Here is a 24,863-nt window from a genome sequence, read left to right as displayed (position 1 = left end):
AAACATGTTTTCAGTGGGTGTCAGACTCCGCCAAGGTTGTCCCTTGTCTCTGATTCTGTTTGTCTGATTCTGTTTGTCTGATCCTGTTTGGACAGGATCTCAAGGCACAGCCAAGGTGAGGAGTGTGTCCGTTTTGGGAACCTCAGAATTGCATCTCTGCTATTCACAGATAATGTTTGCAGCTGAGTGTGAAATGGCTGGGGTGAGAGTCAGCACCTTCAAATCGGAGGCCATTGTTCTCTACCGGAAAATGGTGGATTGCTCCCTCCGGGTTGGGGACGAGTCGTTGCTTCAAGTGAAGGAGTTCAAGTATCTCGGGGTCTTGTTCACAAGTGAGGGTAGGATGGAGTGGGAGATTGACAGGCGGATTGGTGCAGCATCAGCAGTAATGCGGACCGTTGTGGTGAAGAGGGATCTAAGCTGGAAGGCAAAGCTGTCGATTTACCAGTCAATCTTCGTTCCAACCCTCACCTATGGTCACGAGCTTTGGGTAGTGACTGAAAGGGTGAGATCGCAGATACAAGCTGCTGAAATTAGTTTCCCCTGTAAGGTGTCTGGGCTCAGCGTTAGAGATAGGGTGAGGAGCTCAGACATCCGGAGGGAGCTTGGAGTAGAGCCGCTGCTTCTTCGCGCCGAAAGGAGCCAGTTGAGGTGGTTCGGGCATCTGATTAGGATGCCTCCTGGGCTCCTTCCTTTGTAGGTTTACCGGGCATGTCCAACTGGAAGGAGACCCCGGGGTAGACCCAGAACTTGCTGGAGGGACTACTTGTCCAATCTGGCCTAGGAACTCCTTGGAGGATGTTGCTGCTGAGAGGGACATCTGGAGTGCCCTCCTTAGCTTGCTGCCATCGCGACCCAACCCCGGAGAAGTGACTGATGATGAATGAGTAAATGAACATTGAAAGAGGATAACAGAATTACAGCGGACTTATAGAATTTATGAAGACTATGATGCGCAGGATGCCAAGCAGTGTCCAGATGCCACTAGAACAGCCCAGGACATGAGCCACGTGACCACCATCACCATGTAAAAAAAAAGAAACAGGATAACAAAATTATTTGGATTTACAAGATAAATAAAAAGAAAATGTGTTGAGGGGGATCCTAAGTAGCGTCCAGGTGGTGACCACCATAACCACGGAGTCATGAGAGTAGGAGCGACTGCACGTGCACAAAAGATAGACTCACATGACACCATTCACACACAGAAAAACAGAAAGGAGAAGACATTATTCATAGAGAGAGAAAAGACATGTGAGAGAAGAGAACAGTTTGCAGTAGTCATTAGTCATAATCAATTAAGTCATCAATTAGTCATAATCTATATGCTATAATCTCATCGGCAGAACAGTGGTTGGTAAATTAATTGAGACAGAAACCGACCCGCCATCCACTACAGGTTGTGAAGCGCTCAACTTAAAGGCAACTAATTGTAGGCTAAGGCAAAAAGACGAGTTTTAAGTTTGGATTTAAAGGACTCAACAGACTCTGATTGTCTGATGGCAGCAGGCAGGTTATTCCACAAGAACAGGGCCCGATAGGAAAAGGCCCTGCTGCCACCAGCTGACTTCTTTTTAACTTTTCACCTGGGTACACACAGGAGCCCTGTATTTTGAGAACGAAGTGCTCGAGGTGGCATATAAGGTTTAAGGAGATCAGACAAGTAGGATGGGTCAAGCCCATTTAGGATTTTATAAGTCAGCAGGAGCACCTTGAAGTCTGATCTAACATGGATAGGTAGCCAATGAAGGGAGGCAAGAATTGGTGTAATATGGTCAAATGTTCTAGTTTTAGTTAGGATTCTAGCAGCAGCATTCTGAACCATCTGAAGACTTTTAGTACTAGAACGTGGCAGACCTGAGAACAGAACATTACAGTAATCAAGTCTGGATGAAACAAATGCATGTATTAGACTCTCTGCATCAGCCATGGAGAGAAAAGACCGAATTTCAGCCATGTTAAGTAAATGAAAAAAGGCAGTCTTGGTGATTTCTTTAATGTGCTCATCAAAGGAAAGGCTGCGATCAAACGTAACACCAAGATTTTTGGCTGCCACACTTTGTGAAACCACAGAGTTGTCGATCGTTATCGTTACTTGATCAAATTGGTGTCTGTGTCTAGCAGGGCCAATGACCAGCATCTCGGTTTTATCCTAATTTAAAAGCAGAAAGTTAAGTGACATCCAGTTTTTCACAGCAGCCAAGCAGGCCTCTATGTTGGTCATTTGAGTATGATCATCAGCCCTTATAGGCACATACAGCTGAGTATCATCAGCATATTAATGGAAATTTATTCCATAACTGTGTATAATTTGGCCAAGAGGTGAAATGTAAAGAGAGAAAAGTAGTGGGCCAAGAAGTAAGCCCTGAGGTACACCATTTAACGTCAGAAAATTTTGATATAATATTACTATAGCAGACACAATGTGTTCTTCCAGATAAGTAGGACTTCAGCCAAGAGAGAGCTAAGCCAGAGACACCAAATTTACAATTTAATCTGTCTAATAGTATAGAGTGATCAACGGTGTCAAAGACTGAATTGATGTCTAGTAGTAAAAGCACAGAAGTGGAATCAGAGTCCATAGCTAGTAAAGGATCATTCACTACTCTGGTCAGAGCAGTTTCAGTGGAGTGACAGGGAGCTGAAAGCCGGTTCATATAGATGGTCTTCTTCTCTATGGGTCAAAAGTTGTTGATACACAACTCTCTCTAGTTCTTTAGAAAAGAATTGGAGATTAGAGACTGGTCGATAGTTGTTAAGAGACCCTGGATCGAGGTGCGGGTTTTTTTTTCTCCAATTTTCCCCCTTTTTCTCCCCAATTGTATCTGGCCAATTACCTCGCTCCACCCTGCTCCACCTTCTCTCTGTTGATCCGGGGGCACCCTGATCGACCAGAGGAGGCGCTAGTGCAGCGACCAGGACAAATACCGATATCCGACTTCCCACACGCAGACACAGCCACTTGTGTCTGTAGGGACGCCCGACCAAGCCGGAGGTAACACGGGGATTTGACCCGGCGATCCCGTGTTGGTAGACAAGGGAATAGACTGCTACGCTACCTGGACGCCCGAGGTGTGTTTTTTAAAGTAGGGGTTTAACCACAGCTGTCTTAAAACTGCTGGGAACAATGTTAGTAGTAAGTGATACATTAACAATGTCTAGCACTGTAGGTCCCAGGAAAGGCCAGAGGTCTTTAAAAAGTTATGCTGGTAAGGGGTCAAGTAGGCAAGCAGTTGGTTTAGAAGCTGACATGAACTTAGTCAAGGTATCAAGAGAGAGAGTCTCAAAAGCTGTAATAGCTGGGGCTATCAGTGACTCAGATGTGAATTAGGTAAGACAGGATCTGCAGGAGTAGCTGGAGTTGAAGAACTAATTTCATTTAAGATCTCATCAACCTTATTGCAGAAAAAAATCTAGAAATTCATGGGGCGTGAATGGTGAGCGGCTAATAGACGGCTGCTTTTTAATAAGTTTAGATACAGTGTCAAAGAGAAATCTGGGGTTATGTTTATTAATATTGATTGTGAGAGAGATATGCTGACAGATGGATAACTAGCAATACACATAGCTAGCAAGACAAGTGGACATCTGCCTAATTAGAAAAATTGAGGTATGGTGGCTCAGTGGTTAACTAGATCGCCTCACAGCAAGAAGGTCCTGGATTCGAGCCTCAGAGTAGTCCAACCTTGGGGGTCATCCCAGGTTGTCCTCTTTGTGGAGTTTGCATGTTCTTCCCGTGTCTGCATGGGTTTCCTCCCACAGTCTTAAGACATGTAGGTCAGGTGAATCGACCATACTAAATTTTCCCTAGGTGTGAATGTGTGTGTGTGTGTGTGTGTGTGTGTGTGTGTGTGTGTGTGTGTGTGTGTGGGCTCCATGTGATGGCCTGGCGGCCTGTCCAGGGTGTCTCCCCACCTGCCGCCCAGTGACTGCTGGGATAGGCTCCAGCATCCCCCCGACCCAGAGAGCAGGATAAGCTGTTCAGATAGTGGATGGATGGAGAGCAAAACAATTAGCTATCAAACAAATAGACAATGGCAGAAATGCTGTTAACAGCACCACATGCTGCTGTTAACAGGAGAATTAATAATAGTAATAATAAGCATTACGTTTATGCAGCGCTTTTCTAGAAAACCCAAAATGCATCACATTAAAAGGGGAAACTCACTTCAACCACCACCTTTGTGTAGCACCACCTGGGTGGTGCACGGCAGCCATTTTGCGCCAGAATGCTCACCACACATCAGCTTGAGGTGGAGAGGGAGGACTCATTGGGTGAATTACATGGGGATGATGAGGTGGCCAGATGGAGAAAGCCAGGGTGGGAATGTTGCCAGGACACCGGGGACCCCTACTCTTTGTGTTAAGTGCCATGGGATCTTTAATGACCACAGTGAGTCGGGACCTCGGTTTAACGTCTCATCTGAAGGACGGCATCTCCTACAGTACAGTGTCCCCGTCAGTGTCCCCATCACTGCACGGGGGTTTGATATTTGTTATTTTTAATAGGACCAGAGGGAAGACTGCCCCCTACTGGCCCTCAAACATCAACTCATTTTTCCCCAGAGGTCTCCCATCCAAGTACTACTAGCCAAACCCACACGTCATTCGGCAGCCTGTAAAGTACCAGCCTGTAAAGTACCAACCTGTAAAGTACCAGCCTGTAAAGTACCAGCCTGTAAAGTACCTGTGACCTGTCAGTTACTTCTTTCAACCCAGTAGCCATGTGTGAGTGTGTTTCATTTGTATTTATTTTGTGTGTGTGTGTGTGTGTGTGTGTGTGTGTGTGTGTGTGTGTGTGTGTGTGTGTGTGTGGGTAGCAGGGGAAACACTGTATTTTGGATGTTTCGGCGAATGCTGTAAGGAGGCTACAGGCAGCTCAGCTCCATCCCATCGCTATCTTCATCCGTCCACGTTCTCTGGAGAACATCCTGTAAGAACCCACTGATGCTTTAACATGTTAAAAACACGCCCCTGAAGATTTACAAGGAAACAAGTCCTGTTTTTCACACTTTCTGTCTCGTCTCCGGTGTGTTCAGACAACACCTAACCATGAACCTCAGGTCCTGCAGCCTGCAGCACTGTGTGGTCAGCACGGTGGTGGCTGGCAGGACGTCACCAGCAAACATGACAGGGTGCATAGTTTTCATCTTCATCACAGCAGCCAGATGAGGAAGAGGAAGGCAGGTAGTGTTGAGTTAGAAGAAGTGAAGGTGTTGTGTCTAACCAGCAGATAGGACAGAACAAGCTGGTAGAAGACCTTCACCAACACATAGTACTGCATCAGTAAGTACCACATAGTACTGCATCAGTAAGTACCACTCAGGTTCTACCAACACATAGTACTGCATCGGTAAGTACCACTCAGGTTCCGCCAACACATAGTACTGCATCAGTAAGTACCACTCAGGTTCTACCAACACATAGTACTGCATCAGTAAGTACCACATAGTACTGCATCGGTAAGTACCACTCAGGTTCCACCAACACATAGTACTACATCAGTAAGTACCACTCAGGTTCTACCAACACGTAGTACTGCATCAGTAAGTACCACTCAGGTTCTACCAACACATAGTACTGTATCAGTAAGTACCACTCAGGTTCTACCAACACATAGTACTGTATCAGTAAGTACCACTCAGGTTCTACCAACACATAGTACTGTATCAGTAAGTACCACTCAGGTTCTACCAACACATAGTACTGTATCAGTAAGTACCACTCAGGTTCTACCAACACGTAGTACTGCATCAGTAAGTACCACTCGGGTTCTACCAAGACATAGTACTGTATCAGTAAGTAAAAGTCAGGTTCCAGCAGGTTTTATGTTTGTTTCAGACACCACTGCTGACTCTCATCCAGTCTGGATGGAGCTCAGACACCACCCACCTCACCACCCCCTACATAGACACACACTGGTCCAGTAACACCAGCACACCCACCTCACCACCACCTACACAGACACACACTGGTCCAGTAACACCAGCACACCCACCTCCCCACCCCCTACATAGACACACACTGGTCCAGTAACACCAGCACACCCACCTCCCCACCCCCTACATAGACACACACTGGTCCAGTAACACCAGCACACCCACCTCCCCACCCCCTACATAGACACACACTGGTCCAGTAACACCAGCACACCCACCTCACCACCATCTACATAGACACACACTGGTCCAGTAACACCAGCACACCCACCTCACCACCACCTACATAGACACACACTGGTCCAGTAACACCAGCACACCCACCTCACCACCACCTACACAGACACACACTGGTCCAGTAACACCAGCACACCCACCTCCTCACCACCTACATAGACACACACTGGTCCAGTAACACCAGCACACCCACCTCCCCACCCCCTACATAGACACACACTGGTCCAGTAACACCAGCACACCCACCTCACCACCACCTACACAGACACACACTGGTCCAGTAACACCAGCACACCCACCTCACCACCACCTACATAGACACAAACTGGACCAGTAACACCAGCACACCCACCTCCTCACCACCTACATAGACACACACTGGTCCAGTAACACCAGCACACCCACCTCACCACCACCTACATAGACACACACTGGTCCAGTAACACCAGCACACCCACCTCCCCACCACCTACACAGACACACACTGGTCCAGTAACACCAGCACACCCACCTCCCCACCCCCTACACAGACACAAACTGGACCAGTAACACCAGCACACCCACCTCCCCACCCCCTACATAGACACACACTGGACCAGTAACACCAGCACACCCACCTCCCCACCACCTACATAGACACACACTGGTCCAGTAACACCAGCACACCCACCTCCCCACCCCCTACATAGACACAAACTGGACCAGTAACACCAGCACACCCACCTCCCCACCCCCTACATAGACACACACTGGTCCAGTAACACCAGCACACCCACCTCACCACCACCTACACACACTGGTCCAGTAACACCAGCACACCCACCTCCCCACCACCTACACAGACACACACTGGACCAGTAACACCAGCACACCCACCTCCCCACCACCTACACAGACACACACTGGTCCAGTAACACCAGCACACCCACCTCACCACTCCATTCTACAAACTGGTCTGCTATACTGGATTTGCTGGGAAACACTTCTCTCACCTGTGTGTGTGTGTGTGTGTGTGTGTGTGTGTGTGTGTGTGTGTGTGTGTGTGTGTGTGTGTGTGTGTGTGTGTGTGTGTGTGTCTTTGTGTGTGTGTCTTTGTGTGTGTATATGTGTCTTTGTGTTTGTATGTGTGTGTTTGTGTTTGTGTGTGTGTGTCATTGTGTGTGTGTGTATATGTGTGTTTGTGTGTGTGTTTGTATATGTGTGTTTGTGTGTGTGTGCATGCATATGCTTGCGTGTGTTTGTGTGTATGCGTGTGTTTGTTTGTATGTGTGTGTTTGTGTGTGTGTTTGTGTGAGTGTGTGTTTTGTGTGAGTGTGTATGTGGTTGTATTTTTGTGTGAGTGTGTGTGTGTTCATGTTTGTGTGTGTGTGTGTGTGTGTGTGTGTGTGTGTGTGTGTGTGTGTGTGTGTGTGTGTGTGTGTGTGTGTGTGTGTGTGTGTGTGTGTGTGTGAGTGTAGGGATTTGAATAAGCGTCTCTCTGAGGAACAGGCCAGGAAAGCTCTGGACAGAGCCATAAAACTGGAGCAGGACTTTATTGAGTGTTTCACAGGTAAACACACACACACACACACACACAAACACACACACACATATACACACTCACACACAAACAAAACACACACACACACTCACACACATATACATACAAACGCTCACACTCATACAAATAAACACTCACACACACACAGACACACACACACAATCCAGGCAGACACACAATACAAACACATAAATCATGTTCGCACACAAAATAGCCACATGCTTTTATTTCTTAAATACATGAAGACGTCTTACATTATTGCCTGTGTGTGTGTGTGTGTGTGTGTGTGTGTGTGTGTGTGTGTGTGTGTGTGTGTGTGTGTGTGTTCGCAGCCATAGTGGAGGGAGACAGCTTTGAGGAGGTGTACCACCACATCAAGTCTGTCATCGAGGAGCAGAGTGGTCCTTACATCTGGGTCCCCACCAGGGAAAGGCTCTGATTGGCTGTTGACACCATTACACACATGTTGTCATGGATACTGCATCCTGGTGGTCCTGCTGTGAACCAACCTTTACTGCTGACACCATTACATATCCGTGGTCATGGATACTGCACCCCGGTGGCCCTGCTATGAGCCAACCTTTCACCGACATGCTGGACTGTGGCTGGACACTGTCATCACGGACACCAAGAAGGAAACCCAGCAGTCTTCTGTGTTTATCATGACAATCTGTGCTCAGCTGAAGACACACAACCCATGAATGACTGTACATGAATGACTATATGAATGACTGTACATGAATGACTATATGAATGACTGTATGAATTACTGTATATGAATGACTATATGAATGACTGTATGTGAGTGACTATATGAGTGACTGTATATGAATGACTGTATGGGTGACTGTATATGAATGACTGACTGTATGAGTGACTATATGAATGACTATATGAATGACTGTATATGAATGACTATATGAATGACTGTATATGAATGACTATATGAGTGACTGTATATGAATGACCATATGAATGACTATATGAGTGACTGTATATGAATGACTATATGAATGACTGTATATGAATGACTATATGAATGACTGTATGAGTGACTGTATATGAATGACCATATGAATGACTGTATATGAATGACTATATGAGTGACTGTATATGAATGACTGTATATGAATAACTATTTGATTGACTATATGAATGATTGTATATGAATGACTATATGAGTGACTGTATATGAATGACTATATGAATGACTGTATGAGTGACTGTATATGAATGACTATATGAATGACTGTATGAGTGACTGTATATGAATGACTATATGAGTGACTGCTTATGAATGACTATATGAATGACCGTGTGAATGACTGAATATTAATGACTGTATATGAGTTACGATATACATATGAATGCCTGTATATGAGTGACTGCATGTGGGTGACGGTATGTGTGACTGTATATGAATGTCTGTATATGAGTGACTATATTTGAGTGACTGTATTTGAATGACTATATGAGTGACTGTTTATGAATGACTCAATATGAGTGACTGTATATGAGTGATTGTATGTGAGTGACTGTATATGAATGACTATGATTGACTGTATGTGAGTGACTATATATGAATGACTGAATATGAGTGACTGTATACAAGTGATTGTATGTGAGTGACTGTATGTTATTGACTGTATATGAGTGACTGATTATGAGTGATTGTATATGAGTGTTTGCATGACGATGAGTGACTGTATATGAATGACTGTGTATGAGTGATTGTATGTGAGTGACTGTATGTGATTGATTGTATGTGAGTGACTGTATATGAACGACTGTATATGATTGACTGTATATGAGTGACTATGTGACTGTATATGAATGACTGTATATGAGTGATTGTATGTGAATGACTGTATATGAATGACTATATGAGTGACTGTATATGAGTGCATAGAATAGAATAGAACAGAACAGAATAGAATGGAACTTTACTTGTAATTGTACAAGTACAACGAAATTTGAAAGTGCAGTTCTTATCAGTGCAAAGATCAATATAAAAATAATGAAAAACATAAAACACACACACATTCATTTCTACATTCTACTGGACACCAACATATTGCAAGTCAGAAATCAAGACTTAGCAGCATATAGTGCGGTTATGGCTCTGGGATAGAAGCTGTTTTTTAGTCTGTTTGTCCGAGCTCTTATTGTCCTGTAGCGTCTGCCCGAGGGCAGCAGTTCAAACAGATGGTGTCCTGGGTGGGATTGGTCCTTGAGGATGCCATGGGCTTTTTTGAGGCAGCGGGAGCTGTATAGGTCTTCCAGGGAGGGGAGTGGGCATCCGAAAATCTTCTGGGCAGTGGTGATAACTCTCTGAAGCGCTTTCCTCTCTGCTTCTGTGCAGCTGGCAAACCAGACACAGATGCAGTAGGTCAGTGTGCTCTCTATGGAGCAACGGTAGAAGGACACAAGCAGTGAGGTTGTAAGGTGGTTCTTCCTGAGGATCCTCAGGAAGTAGAGTCTCTGCTGTGCCTTCTTAACCAGCGCTGTGGTGTTAACGCTCCAGGTCAGGCCCTCCTCTATGTATATGCCCAGAAATCGGAAGTCCGAGACACTCTCCACACAGTCCCTGCCGATGAAAAGGGGATGACTGTCCATTTTGTTCCTGATGTAGTCTATAATCAGCTCCTTTGTCTTGGAGGTGTGCATTTTAACTTCTGGGGTGATTCTGAATCGCTGTTTCATCTAGAATAGAGTAAGTATCATATTTCTTGCTTAACAAGTTGCTATTAGTCTTATTCCAGCTGCTTCAGTATTAGTCTCTTTCTCTATACATCTGCTGCTGGTTCCTAGTGGGAACTAATGGGATCTTGTTCTTGCTCTAGCTGTCTTATTGTAGCTGTAGCTGTTTTTCACCTAGTGTGTCTTTAAATATTTCTTGTTGCCTAGCTCTTTTGACCTAGTTATCATTTTAGCTTATAAATATATTCCTTGGTAACTTCTGTTTGCAGTTTTAATAGTCTTGTGTGAGGTTTGATAGAGTTTTACATAAGTGACCAATTTCTGGGCAATAGGCCTATTTTCAGTGTACCTCTTTGGCCAATTGGTTGTTAAGTGGCCAGGGTTTGGCCTGCCCTCCTGGCAGACAATTAGCAATCAGTGTTCTTTAAATCACTGCTGCTACTTGGAAGCATGAGCTTCCAAGCAGAGGGCAAACAGGTCTAGGTGAACGAAGGCTAGAGTAAACAAAGGCAAGCGCGACATTTTCAAGCCAAGACTTCGTCAAGCAAAGACTGCTCTTTTTAGATCCGGTCAGTCATCTGTATTGTGTGTACCTAGTATAGACTATGTGTTTCCTTCGCATTCCTGTTCTTTCCTCTTCCCGGGGCTGGCATCGACGTTGGGTCACTGCTAGGTGCTGCGACCCTACCAATCTCATCTATCCCACTCTCTCCACTCACGTTGAGCACGTGGTGATGGGAGGGCTCTGGAATTGCCAGTCTGCGGTGCCAAAAGCTGAGTTTATCTCAGGCTATGCGTCCTTGCTGTCCCTCAACTTTCTTGCTCTAACTGAGACCTAGATCATGCCAGAAAACACTACCACACCCGCAGCTCTGTCTGATGTGTACTCTTTTTCTCACACTCCCAGAGCTGGGAGGCAGGGTGGTGGTACTGGCCTGCTAATCTCCCTGAAACGGAAATACTCTCTTGTTTCCATTCCACAATGTTCTCCGTGAATTTCATGCTGTTACTGTCTCTTATCCAGTCAAACTCACCATTGTGGTTGTGTACAGCCCACCAGGCCCCCTTGGTGAGTTTCTGGAGGAGCTTGACACATTTGTCTCGCACTTCCCTGTTGATGACTCTGCACTTATCCTTCTCGGTGACTTCAACATCCACACTGACAAGCTAGATCCTCTTCTCTCTTTCCTCTCCTCCTTTGACCCTCACCTCTCACCCTCTCCTCCTACCCACAAGGCCGGCAACCAGCTGGACCTTATCTTTACTAGACACTGTCCTATTTCCAATCTCTGTTACTCCCCTCCAGCTCTCTGACCACTATTTCATGTCCTACTCTCTCTCCCTCTCTTCAGCCCCTCCCCCTACCCACATGGTTTCCACCCGTAGACACCTCCGCTCTCTCTCCGCCACTGATCTTTCTTCCTCTGTTACCTCTATCCTCCCTACACCTGAATCTTTCTCTCTTCTACCCCCTGACACTGCTACGGAGCTTCTTCTCTCTACCTTCTCCTCTTCTCTGGACAATCTCTTTCCCCTCACCTCCAGGCCTGCCCGCCCAACTCCACCTGCCCCTTGGCTGTCCGACTCAGTACGTACTGACAGACGGAGACTGAGAGTGGCACAGCGCAAATGGAGAAAAGGCAAACTCCCAGAGGACCTTCTCATCTTCCAATCTTCTTTCCACTTTCTCCTCCTCCCTTTCTGCTGCTAAGGCTGCCTTCTATCACTCTAAAATACTATCCTCTGCCTCTAATCCTAAAACATGCTTTGAAACCTTCTCTACACTTCAACCCCCACCTCCCCCTCCTCCTACTTCCTCCCTTCTCCCTGATGACTTCGCTAACTTCTTTGACAAGAAGGTAAACAACATCAGATCCTGCTTTTCTCACCACCCGGTTAGTGCTGCTTGCACTATCCCACCCTCTGCACCCTCCCTCACCTCTCCACATCCCACCCTATCCCATCTCGCTCCCCTCTCCCCTCTCCCCTGATGAGGTCCTCAACCTCATCACATCCAGTCGCCCCACCACATGCTCCCTTGAGCCGGTCCCCTCCCCTCTCCTTCAGTCTATAGGACCTGAACTCCTTCCCTTTCTAACCCACCTCATCAACACCTTCCTCCAGGCAGGATGCTTTCCATCTGCTTTCAAGAATAATAGAGCCACCCCCCTTCTCAAGAAACCATCACTTAACCCCTCTGATGTCGAAAACTACAGCCCAGTTTCCCTTCTCCCTTTCTATCCCAAACTTTCGAACGTGCTGTCTTTAATCAGCTTTCTTTGTACCTCCACCAGAACAACCTCCTGCACCCCAACCAGTCTGGGTTCAGGGTGGGTCACTCGACGGAGACGGCCCTCCTTGCAGTGACAGAATCGCTGCACTCTGCGAGAGCAAACACTCTCTCCTCTGTCCTGATACTCCTGGACCTGTCAACTGCGTTTGACACAGTGAACCACCAGATCCTCCTCTCTACCCTTGAGGGGCTGGGTGTCACAGGCTCTGCACTCTCAATGTTTGCATCCTACTTGACGGGTCGCTCCTACCAGGTGACATGGAGGGGATCTGTGTTGGAGCCTCGCAGACTGACTACAGGCATTCCACAGGGTTCGGTTCTGGGTCCTCTCCTTTTCTCCCTGTACACAACATCCCTGGGTTCTTTTATTCGCTCGCATGACTTCTCTTACCATTGTTGTGCTAATGACATCCAGCTGATCTTGTCCTTTCCTCCCTCTGACACACAAGTAGAGACATGCATTGCTGCGTGCTTGACGGACATGTCGGAGTGGATGGCGACACACCACCTGAAGCTCAATCTGGACAAGACAGAGCTGATGTTCCTCCCGGGGAATGGTTGCCCGCACCGAGACCTGGCCATCTCCATTAACAACACTGTGGTGACGCCAACTCGGACTGTGAGAAATCTGGGTGTGATCCTGGATGACCAAGTGTCGTTTGCTGCAAACATTGCATCAGTTGCTCGCTCCTGCAGATTTCTCCTCTATAAGATCAGGAGGATTCGCCCATTCCTCACTGACGAGACGGCACATGCTCATCCAAGCTCTGGTCATCTCCCAGCTGGCCGACGGCAACTCCTTCCTTGCTGGCGCAGGTTGAAAACTCACCTCTTCAAGAACTACTACCCTGTTACTTGTTCTTAGCACTCATTGTATTCACTCATTTAAAAAAAAATCTCTTTCTTGCGCTTTTACTTTAGCACTGGTTTTGCTCTTAGATGCTCGTTTAGATGCACTTATGACCTCTGATGACTAGTAGTTCTCCTGATTTCCTACGGTAAATGCACTTATTGTAAGTCGCTTTGGATAAAAGCGTCGGCTAAATGACTGTAATGTAATGTAATGTAATGGAGGTGTTGAGGATCCGCTTATTTTCCCTGCACCACACAGACAGCCGCTCCACATCGTCCTAGTATGCAGACTCATCCCCACCAGAGATGAGCCCCACCACCGTAGTCTCATCTGCAAACTTGACGATGGTGTTGCTGGAGTGAGCGGGGGTGCAGTCGTGTGTGTACAGGGTGTAGAGTAGGGGGCTCGGCACACAGCCCTGTGAGGAGCCAGTGCTGAGGCTGAGAAGATGCGGGGGCCTACTCTGACCCTCTGTGGGTGCTCAGACAGAAAGTCCTTAATCCAGAGGCAGATGGAATAAGCAACGCCCAGTTCTGTCAGTTTGGTCACCAGTCTGTGGGGGAAGATGGTGTTGAATGCAGAGCTGAAGTCGACAAAGAGCAGCCTGGCGTAGCTCCCCTGCTGCTCTAGGTGGGTCAAGGCGGTGTGGAGAGATGTGGCTATAGCGTCCTCTGTGGACCTATTTGCTCTGTAGGCAATCTGGTGTGTGTCCAAAGTGGGTGGGAGGCTTGAAATGATGTGACTCCGAACCAGTTTCTCAAAGCACTTCATTATGACGGGTGTGAGTGCCACAGGTCAGTAGTCATTCAGGCTGCTGACTGGACTTTTTTGGCAGTGGGACTATGTTGGATGACTTTAGACAGGGTGGGATGGTGGACTGGGATAGGGACTGACTGAAGATCTTGGTGAAGACCCCCGCCAGTCCTTAAGCACCCATCCAGGGATGCCGTCGGGACCCGCAGCCTTCCTCGGGTTCACCGCCCTCAGTGTGCGCCTCACCTCATGCTCCTCCATTGTGAGGATGAGGCTGCTGTAGGCTAGTGGATGGAACGTGGCTGCCTCCGGTGGCTTCTCCTTGAAGTGGGCAAAGAAGATGTTAATCTCCTCTGCCAGTTAGGTGTCACCGTCAGCAGCTGTGAGGTTGCTGGATTTGTAGCTGGGGATGTGCTGAACCCCCTGCCACACCTGCCTTGTGTTGTTGCTGTTGAAGTGGTCCTCAATTTTATTTTTGTAAGCTGCCTTGACCTCTCTGATGCCTCTTTTCAGGTTGGCCCTGGCAGCACTGTATTGTGCCCCATCACCAAACCTGAGAGCAGTGTTCATGTCCCTCAGCAGGCTCTGGACATCTTTTGTCATCCAGGGCTTCTGGTTGGGATAAACCCGAATTTGCTTGTACACGGTAACAGTGTCCATGCAGTTCTTGATATAGCACAGGACAGTTGTGGTATACTCCTTCAGGTCCTGCTGTTCAAAAATATCCCAGTTAGTTCTTTCAAAGCAGTCCTGCAGCTGATGAGAGGTACCTTCAGGCCATGTTTTAACAGTCTTAGTTGTGGTTAGAGCATTCTTCCTGAGGGGGGTGTATGCCAGGATTAGGAGCAGGGACACATGGTTAGACTGGCCCAGGTGTGGTAGTGGTTTAGCCCTGTTTGATGTTGGAGTAGACCTTGTCCAGTGTATTTGCTCCCCTAGTAGCACACTTAATGTGCTGATGGAATTTATGGAGCACCGCTTTTAAATCAGCATGATTAAAGTCCCCCCGCTATGATGTGGACAGCCTCAGGATACATGCTCTGGTTGTTGCTAATGGTGTTATGTAAATGTCCAAGAGCCGAGCTAGCATTAGCATCTGGTGGAATATACACGGCAGTTATCATGACCACATTAAACTCCCGGGGCAGCTATATGGGCCTGCATTTAACAGACACGTGCTCCAGGTCCGGGGAGCAGTAGCTGTCTACAGTCTTTGTGTTGGTACACCAGTTGTTGTTCACATAGACGCATAGCCCCCCTCCTTGGTCTTACCGGAGTCTCTGGTCCTGTCCTGACGGTGTATTGTGCGGCCTGCTAGCTCAATAGCTGTATCCGGTATGAATGAACGATGCCAGGTCTCTGTAATAAGCAGGATGCAACTGTCCTTGATGGTCTTGTCCGCTGCAACCTGTAACTTAGGTTCGTCCATCGTATTTGCGAGGGATCTAGCGCTGCTTAGTTAAATACTAGGGAGCGGCGGCTTGTGTGGCCGCCTCCTTAGCCTCGACAACACGCCGGCTCTACAGCCTCGCTTTGCCTCCTGTCCCTGCGCCGCCTCCGCCCCCTGCCAGCGGGGGTGGTAAACCCGGACTCCTGGCTATGACTCTGCAGTAACAGACTGCTCGTTCTGTGCTCCCGCCTCTAGGAGATCGGAGATCATCTGTAGATGCTGCTCGCCCCTCAGAATGCCGATGCTTTATTTATCCCGCAAGCTAGACTTCCGGTTCGTACGTCCCGACCTCTGACCACAGCACGTCTCTAGCCCGCAACATAACATCTAGGATTCTGAGTAACGCAGTTCCTAACAAAGACATTTAACAAAACACATATCACCCCACCATGTGCTCGTTGAATGGTCGCCTGTATATGGGTGACTGTATATGATTGACAGTATGTCAATGACTATGAGTGATTGTACATGAGTGAAAGTATATGAATGACTATGTGAGTGATTGTATATGAGTGACAGTATATGAATGACTATGAGTGATTGTATATGAGTGACAGTATATGAATGACTATGTGAGTGACTGTATATGAGTGACAGTATATGAATGACTATGTGAGTGACTGTATATGAGTGACAGTATATGAATGGCTATGAGTGACTGTATATGAGTGACAGTATATGAATGACTATGTGAGTGACTGTATATGAGTGACAGTATATGAATGACTATGTGAGTGACTGTATATGAGTGACAGTATATGAATGACTATGAGTGACTGTATATGAGTGACAGTATATGAATTACTATGTGAGTGACTGTATATGAGTGACAGTATATGAATGACTATGAGTGATTGTATATGAGTGACAGTATATGAATGACTATGAGTGACTGTATATGTGCGACAGTATATGAGTGACAGTATATGAATGACTATGAGTGATTGTATATGAGTGACAGTATATGAATGACTATGAGTGATGGTATATGAGTGACAGTATATGAATGACTATGTGAGTGACTGTATATGAGTGACAGTATATGAATAACTATGTGAGTGACTGTACATGATTGACAGTATATGAATGACTATGTGAGTGACTGTACATGATTGACAGTATATGAATGACTATGTGAGTGACTGTATATGAATAACTATGTGAGTGACTGTACATGATTGACAGTATATGAATGACTATGTGAGTGACTGTACATGATTGACAGTATATGAATGACTATGTGAGTGACTGTATATGTGCGACTGTATATGAGTGACAGTATATGAATGACTATGTGAGTGACTGTATATGAGTGACAGTATACGAATGACTATGAGTGACTGTATATGAGTGACAGCATACGAATGACTATGTGAGTGACTGTATATGAGTGACAGTATATGAATGATTATGTGAGTGACTGTATATGTGTGACTGTATATGAGTGACAGTATATGAATGACTATGTGAGTGACTGTATATGAGTGACAGTATATGAATGACTATGAGTGACTGTATATGAGTGACAGTATATGAATGACTATGTGAGTGACTGTATATGAGTGACAGTATATGAATGATTATGTGAGTGACTGTATATGTGTGACTGTACATGAGTGACAGTATATGAATGACTATGAGTGATTGTATATGAGTGACAGTATATGAATGACTATGAGTGATTGTACATGAGTGACAGTATATGAATGACTATGAGTGATTGTATATGAGTGACAGTATATGAATAACTATGAGTGATTGTATATGAGTGACAGTATATGAATGACTATGAGTGATTGTATATGAGTGACAGTATATGAATGACTATGAGTGATTGTATATGAATGACTATGAATGATTGTATATGAGTGACAGTATATGAATGACTATGAGTGACTGTATATGAATGACAGTATATGAATGACTATGTGAGTGACTGTATATGAGTGACTGTATATGAGTGATTGTATATGAATGACTATGTGAGTGACTGTATATGAGTGACAGTATATGAATGACTATGAGTAATTTTATATGAGTGACAGTATATGAATGACTATGTGAGTGACTGTACATTAGTGACAGTATATGAATGACTATGTGAGTGACTGTATATGTGTGACAGTATATGAGTGACAGTATATGAATGACTATGTGAGTGACTGTATATGTGTGACAGTATATGAATGGCTATGTGAGTGACTGTATATGTGTGACAGTATATGAATGGCTATGTGAGTGACTGTATATGAATGACTGTATATGAGTGATTGTATATGAGTGACAGTATATGAATGACTATGATTGATTGTGTATATGTGACAGTATATGAATGACTATGAGTGATTGTATATGAGTGACTATATGAGTGACAGTATATGAATGACTATGAGTGACTGTATATGAGTGACAGTATATGAATGACTATGTGAGTGACTGTATATGAGTGACAGTATATGAATGACAATGTGAGTGACTGTATATGAGTGACAGTATATGAATGACTATGAGTGACTGTATATGAGTGACAGTGTATGAATTACTATGTGAGTGACTGTATATGAGTGACAGTATATGAATGACTATGTGAGTGACTGTATATGTGTGACAGTATATGAGTGACAGTATATGAATGACTATGTGAGTGACTGTATATGTGTGACAGTATATGAATGGCTATGTGAGTGACTGTATATGTGTGACAGTATATGAATGGCTATGTGAGTGACTGTATATGAATGACTGTATATGAGTGATTGTATATGAGTGACAGTATATGAATGACTATGATTGATTGTGTATATGTGACAGTATATGAATGACTATGAGTGATTGTATATGAGTGACTATATGAGTGACAGTATATGAATGACTATGAGTGACTGTATATGAGTGACAGTATATGAATGACTATGTGAGTGACTGTATATGAGTGACAGTATATGAATGACAATGTGAGTGACTGTATATGAGTGACAGTATATGAATGACTATGAGTGACTGTATATGAGTGACAGTGTATGAATTACTATGTGAGTGACTGTATATGAGTGACAGTATATGAATGACTATGAGTGATTGTATATGAGTGACAGTATATGAATGACTATGAGTGACTGTATATGTGCGACAGTATATGAGTGACAGTATATGAATGACTATGAGTGATTGTATATGAGTGACAGTATATGAATGACTATGAGTGATGGTATATGAGTGACAGCATATGAATGACTATGTGAGTGACTGTATATGAGTGACAGTATATGAATAACTATGTGAGTGACTGTACATGATTGACAGTATATGAATGACAATGTGAGTGACTGTATATGTGCGACTGTATATGAGTGACAGTATATGAATGACTATGTGAGTGACTGTATATGAGTGACAGTATACGAATGTCTATGAGTGACAGTATATGAGTGACAGTATATGAATGACTATGTGAGTGACTGTATATGAGTGACAGTATATGAATGATTATGTGAGTGACTGTATATGTGTGACTGTATATGAGTGACAGTATATGAATGACTATGTGAGTGACTGTATATGAATGACTATGAGTGACTGTATATGAGTGACAGTATATGAATGACTATGTGAGTGACTGTATATGAGTGACAGTATATGAATGATTATGTGAGTGACTGTATAAGTGTGACTGTACATGAGTGACAGTATATGAATGACTATGAGTGATTGTATATGAGTGACAGTATATGAATGACTGAGTGATTGTACATGAGTGACAGTATATGAATGACTATGAGTGATTGTATATGAGTGACAGTATATGAATAACTATGAGTGATTGTATATGAGTGACAGTATATGAATGACTATGAGTGATTGTATATGAGTGACAGTATATGAATGACTATGAGTGATTGTATATGAATGACTATGAGTGATTGTATATGAGTGACAGTATATGTATGACTATGAGTGACTGTATATGAGTGACAGTATATGAATGACTATGTGAGTGACTGTATATGAGTGACTGTATATGAGTGACAGTATATGAATGACTATGTGAGTGACTGTATATGAGTGACAGTATATGAAAGACTATATGAGTGACTGTATATGAGTGACAGTATATGAATGACTATGAGTGAATTTATATGAGTGACAGTATATGAATGACTATGAGTGATTGTATATGAGTGACAGTATATGAATGACGATGTGAGTGACTGTATATGAGTGACAGTATATGAATGACGATGTGAGTGACTGTATATGATTGACAGTATGTGAATAACTATGAGTGATTTTATATGAGTGACAGTATATGAATGACTATGTGAGTGACTGTATATGTGTGACAGTATATGAGTGACAGTATATGAATGACTATGAGTGACTGTATATGAGTAACAGTATATGAATGACTATGAGTGATTGTATATGAGTGACTGTATATGAGTGACAGTATATGAATGACTATGAGTGACTCTATATGGCTGACAGTATATGAATGACTATGAGTGACTGTATATGAGTGACAGTATATGAATAACTATGAGTGATTGTATATGAGTGACAGTATATGAATGACGATGTGAGTGACTGTACATGAGTGACAGTATATGAATGACTATATGAGTGACCGTATATGTGTGACAGTATATGAGTGACAGTATATGAATGACTATGTGAGTGACTGTATATGTGTGACAGTATATGAGTGACAGTATATGAATGGCTATGTGAGTGACTGTATATGAATGACTGTATATGAGTGATTGTATATGAGTGACAGTATATGAATGACTATGATTGATTGTGTATGTGTGACAGTATATGAATGACTATGATTGATTGTGTATGTGTGACAGTATATGAATGACTATGAGTGATTGTATATGAGTGACTATATGAGTGACAGTATATGAATGACTATGAGTGACTCTATATGAGTGACAGTATGTGAATAACTATGAGTGATTTTATATGAGTGACAGTATATGAATGACTATGTGAGTGACTGTATATGTGTGACAGTATATGAGTGACAGTATATGAATGACTATGTGAGTGACTGTATATGATTGACAGTATGTGAATAACTATGAGTGATTTTATATGAGTGACAGTATATGAATGACTATGAGTGACTGTATATGAGTAACAGTATATGAATGACTATGAGTGATTGTATATGAGTGACTGTATATGAGTGACAGTATATGAATGACTATGAGTGACTCTATATGGCTGACAGTATATGAATGACTATGAGTGACTGTATATGAGTGACAGTATATGAATAACTATGAGTGATTGTATATGAGTGACAGTATATGAATGACGATGTGAGTGACTGTACATGAGTGACAGTATATGAATGACTATATGAGTGACCTTATATGTGTGACAGTATATGAGTGACAGTATATGAATGACTATGTGAGTGACTGTATATGTGTGACAGTATATGAGTGACAGTATATGAATGGCTATGTGAGTGACTGTATATGAATGACTGTATATGAATGATTGTAAATGAGTGACAGTATATGAATGACTATGATTGATTGTGTATGTGTGACAGTATATGAATGACTATGAGTGATTGTATATGAGTGACTATATGAGTGACAGTATATGAGTGACTATGAGTGACTCTATATGAGTGACAGTATATGAATGACTATGAGTGATTGTATATGAGTGACAGTATATGAATGACTATGTGAGTGACTGTATATGATTGACAGTATGTGAATAACTATGAGTGATTTTATATGGGTGACAGTATATGAATGACTATGTGAGTGACTGTATATGTGTGACAGTATATGAGTGACAGTATATGAATGACTATGAGTGACTGTATATGAGTAACAGTATATGAATGACTATGAGTGATTGTATATGAGTGACTGTATATGAGTGACAGTATATGAATGACTATGAGTGATTCTATATGGCTGACAGTATATGAATGACTATGAGTGACTGTATATGAGTGACAGTATATGAATGACTATGAGTGACTGTATATGAGTGACAGTATATGAATGACTATGAGTGACTCTATATGGCTGACAGTATATGAATGACTATGAGTGATTGTATATGAGTAACAGTATATGAATGACTATGAGTGATTGTATATGAGTAACACTATATGAATGACTATGAGTGATTGTATATGAGTGACAGTATATGAATGACTATGAGTGACTCTATATGAGTGACAGTATATGAATGACTACGAGTGATTGTATATGTGTGACAGTATATGAATGACTACGAGTTATTGTATGAGTGACAGTATATGAATGACTATGTGAGTGACTGTATATGATTGACAGGATATGAATAACTATGAGTGATTTTATATGAGTGACAGTATATGAATGACTATGTGAGTGACTGTATATGTGTGACAGTATATGAGTGACAGTATATGAATTACTATGAGTGACTGTATATGAGTAACAGTATCTGAATGACTATGAGTGACTGTATATGGGTGACAGTATATGAGTGACTATGAGTGATTGTATATGAGTGACAGTATGTGAATGACTATGAGTGATTGTATATGAGTGACTGTATATGAATGACTATGAGTGATTGTTTATGAGTGACAGTATATGAATGACTATGAGTGATTGTATATGAGTGACAGTATATGAATGACTATGAGTGATTGTATATGAATGACTATGAATGATTGTATATGAGTGACAGTATATGAATGACTATGAGTGACTGTATATGAATGACAGTATATGAATGACTATGTGAATGACTTTATATGAGTGACTGTATATGAGTGATTGTATATGAATGACTATGTGAGTGACTGTATATGAGTGACAGTATATGAATGACTATATGAGTGACTGTATATGAGTGACAGTATATGAATGACTATGAGTGATTTTATATGAGTGACAGTATATGAATGACTATGAGTGATTGTATATGAGTGACAGTATATGAATGACTATGTGAGTGACTGTACATGAGTGACAGTATATGAATGACTATGTGAGTGACTGTATATGTGTGACAGTATATGAGTGACAGTATATGAATGACTATGTGAGTGACTGTATATGTGTGACAGTATATGAATGGCTATGTGAGTGACTGTATATGTGTGACAGTATATGAATGGCTATGTGAGTGACTGTATATGAATGACTGTATATGAGTGATTGTATATGAGTGACAGTATATGAATGACTATGATTGATTGTGTATGTGTGACAGTATATGAATGACTATGAGTGATTGTATATGAGTGACTATATGAGTGACAGTATATGAATGACTATGAGTGACTGTATATGAGTGACAGTATATGAATGACTATGTGAGTGACTGTATATGAGTGACAGTATATGAATGACAATGTGAGTGACTGTATATGAGTGACAGTATATGAATGACTATGAGTGACTGTATATGAGTGACAGTGTATGAATTACTATGTGAGTGACTGTATATGAGTGACAGTATATGAATGACTATGAGTGATTGTATATGAGTGACAGTATATGAATGACTGAGTGACTGCATATGTGCGACAGTATATGAGTGACGGTATATAAATGACTATGAGTGATTGTGTATGTGTGACAGTATATGAATGACTACGAGTGATTGTATATGAGTGACAGTATATGAATGACTATGATTGATTGTGTATGTGTGACAGTATATGAATGACTATGAGTGATTGTATATGAGTGACTATATATGTGACAGTATATGAATGACTATGAGTGACTCTATATGTGTGACAGTATATGAATGACTACGAGTGATTGTATATGAGTGACAGTATATGAATGACTATGTGAGTGACTGTATATGATTGACAGTATATGAATAACTATGAGTGATTTTATATGAGTGACAGTATATGAATGACTATGTGAGTGACTGTATATGTGTGACAGTATATGAGTGACAGTATATGAATGACTATGAGTGACTGTATATGAGTAACAGTATATGAATGACTATGAGTGATTTTATATGGGTGACAGTATATGAGTGACTATGAGTGATTGTATATGAGTGACAGTATATGAATGACTATGAGTGATTGTATATGAGTGACAGTATATGAATGACTATGTGAGTGACTGTATATGAGTGACAGTATAGGAATGACTATGTGAGTGACTGTATATGAGTGACAGTATATGAATGACTATGAGTGATTGTATATGAGTGAAAGTATATGAATGACTATGAGTGATTATATATGAGTGAAAGTATATGAATGACTATGAGTGATTGTATATGAGTGACAGTATATGAATAACTATGTGAGTGACTGTACATGAGTGACAGTATATGAATGACTATGTGAGTGACTGTACATGAGTGACAGTATATGAATGACTATGCGAGTGACTGTACATGAGTGACTGTATATGAATGACTATGTGAGTGACTGTATATGATTGACAGTATATGAATAACTATGAGTGATTTTATATGAATGCCAGTATATGAATGACTATGTGAGTGACTGTATATGTGTGACTGTATATGAATGACCATGTGAGTGATTTTATATGATTGACATTATATGAATAACTATGAGTGATTTTATATGAATGACAGTATATGAATGACTATGTGAGTGACTGTAAATGTGTAACTGTACATGAGTGACAGTATATGAATGACTATGTGAGTGACTGTTTATGAGTGACAGTATATGAATGACTATGTGAGTGACTGTATATGAATGACATTGTATGAATGACTACGTGAGTGACTGTATATGAGTGACAGTATATGAATGGCTATGAGTGACTGTATATGAGTGACAGTATATGAATGACTATGTGATTGACTGTATATGAGTGACAGTATATAAATTACTAAGAGTGATTGTATATGAGTGACAGTATATGAATGACTATGAGTGATTGTATATGAGTAACAGTATATGAATGACTATGTGAGTGACTGTATATGTGTGACAGTATGTGAATGACTGTAATGAGTGACAGTATGTGAGTGACTGTATATGAATGACTGTATGTGAATGACTGTAATGAGATACTGTATGTGAGTGACTGTAATGAGTGACAGTATGTGCA

The 24,863-nt window shown here is 42.5% G+C and overlaps 1 protein-coding gene across 1 annotated transcript in view; it reads left to right on the top strand.

Annotated features, from left to right (window-relative positions):
- LOC130130658 (disks large homolog 4-like) overlaps nucleotides 1–8,155 on the top strand; it is a 137,734-nt gene extending 129,579 nt beyond the window's left edge. The window contains exons 16-18 of the mRNA XM_056300420.1: nucleotides 4,824–4,933; nucleotides 7,634–7,725; nucleotides 8,049–8,155. Of these exons, the coding sequence (XP_056156395.1) occupies nucleotides 4,824–4,933; nucleotides 7,634–7,725; nucleotides 8,049–8,155 (309 nt within the window). The remainder of the gene's footprint in view (nucleotides 1–4,823; nucleotides 4,934–7,633; nucleotides 7,726–8,048) is intronic.
- Nucleotides 8,156–24,863: the final 16,708 nt, after the last annotated feature.

The sequence above is a fragment of the Lampris incognitus genome, chromosome 20 (genome assembly GCF_029633865.1).
Source record: "Lampris incognitus isolate fLamInc1 chromosome 20, fLamInc1.hap2, whole genome shotgun sequence".
In the NCBI taxonomy this organism is placed as follows: Eukaryota; Metazoa; Chordata; class Actinopteri; order Lampriformes; family Lampridae; genus Lampris; species Lampris incognitus.
The sequence above is the reverse complement of the archived record's forward strand: the minus strand, read 5'-3'. Positions and strand labels throughout refer to the sequence as shown.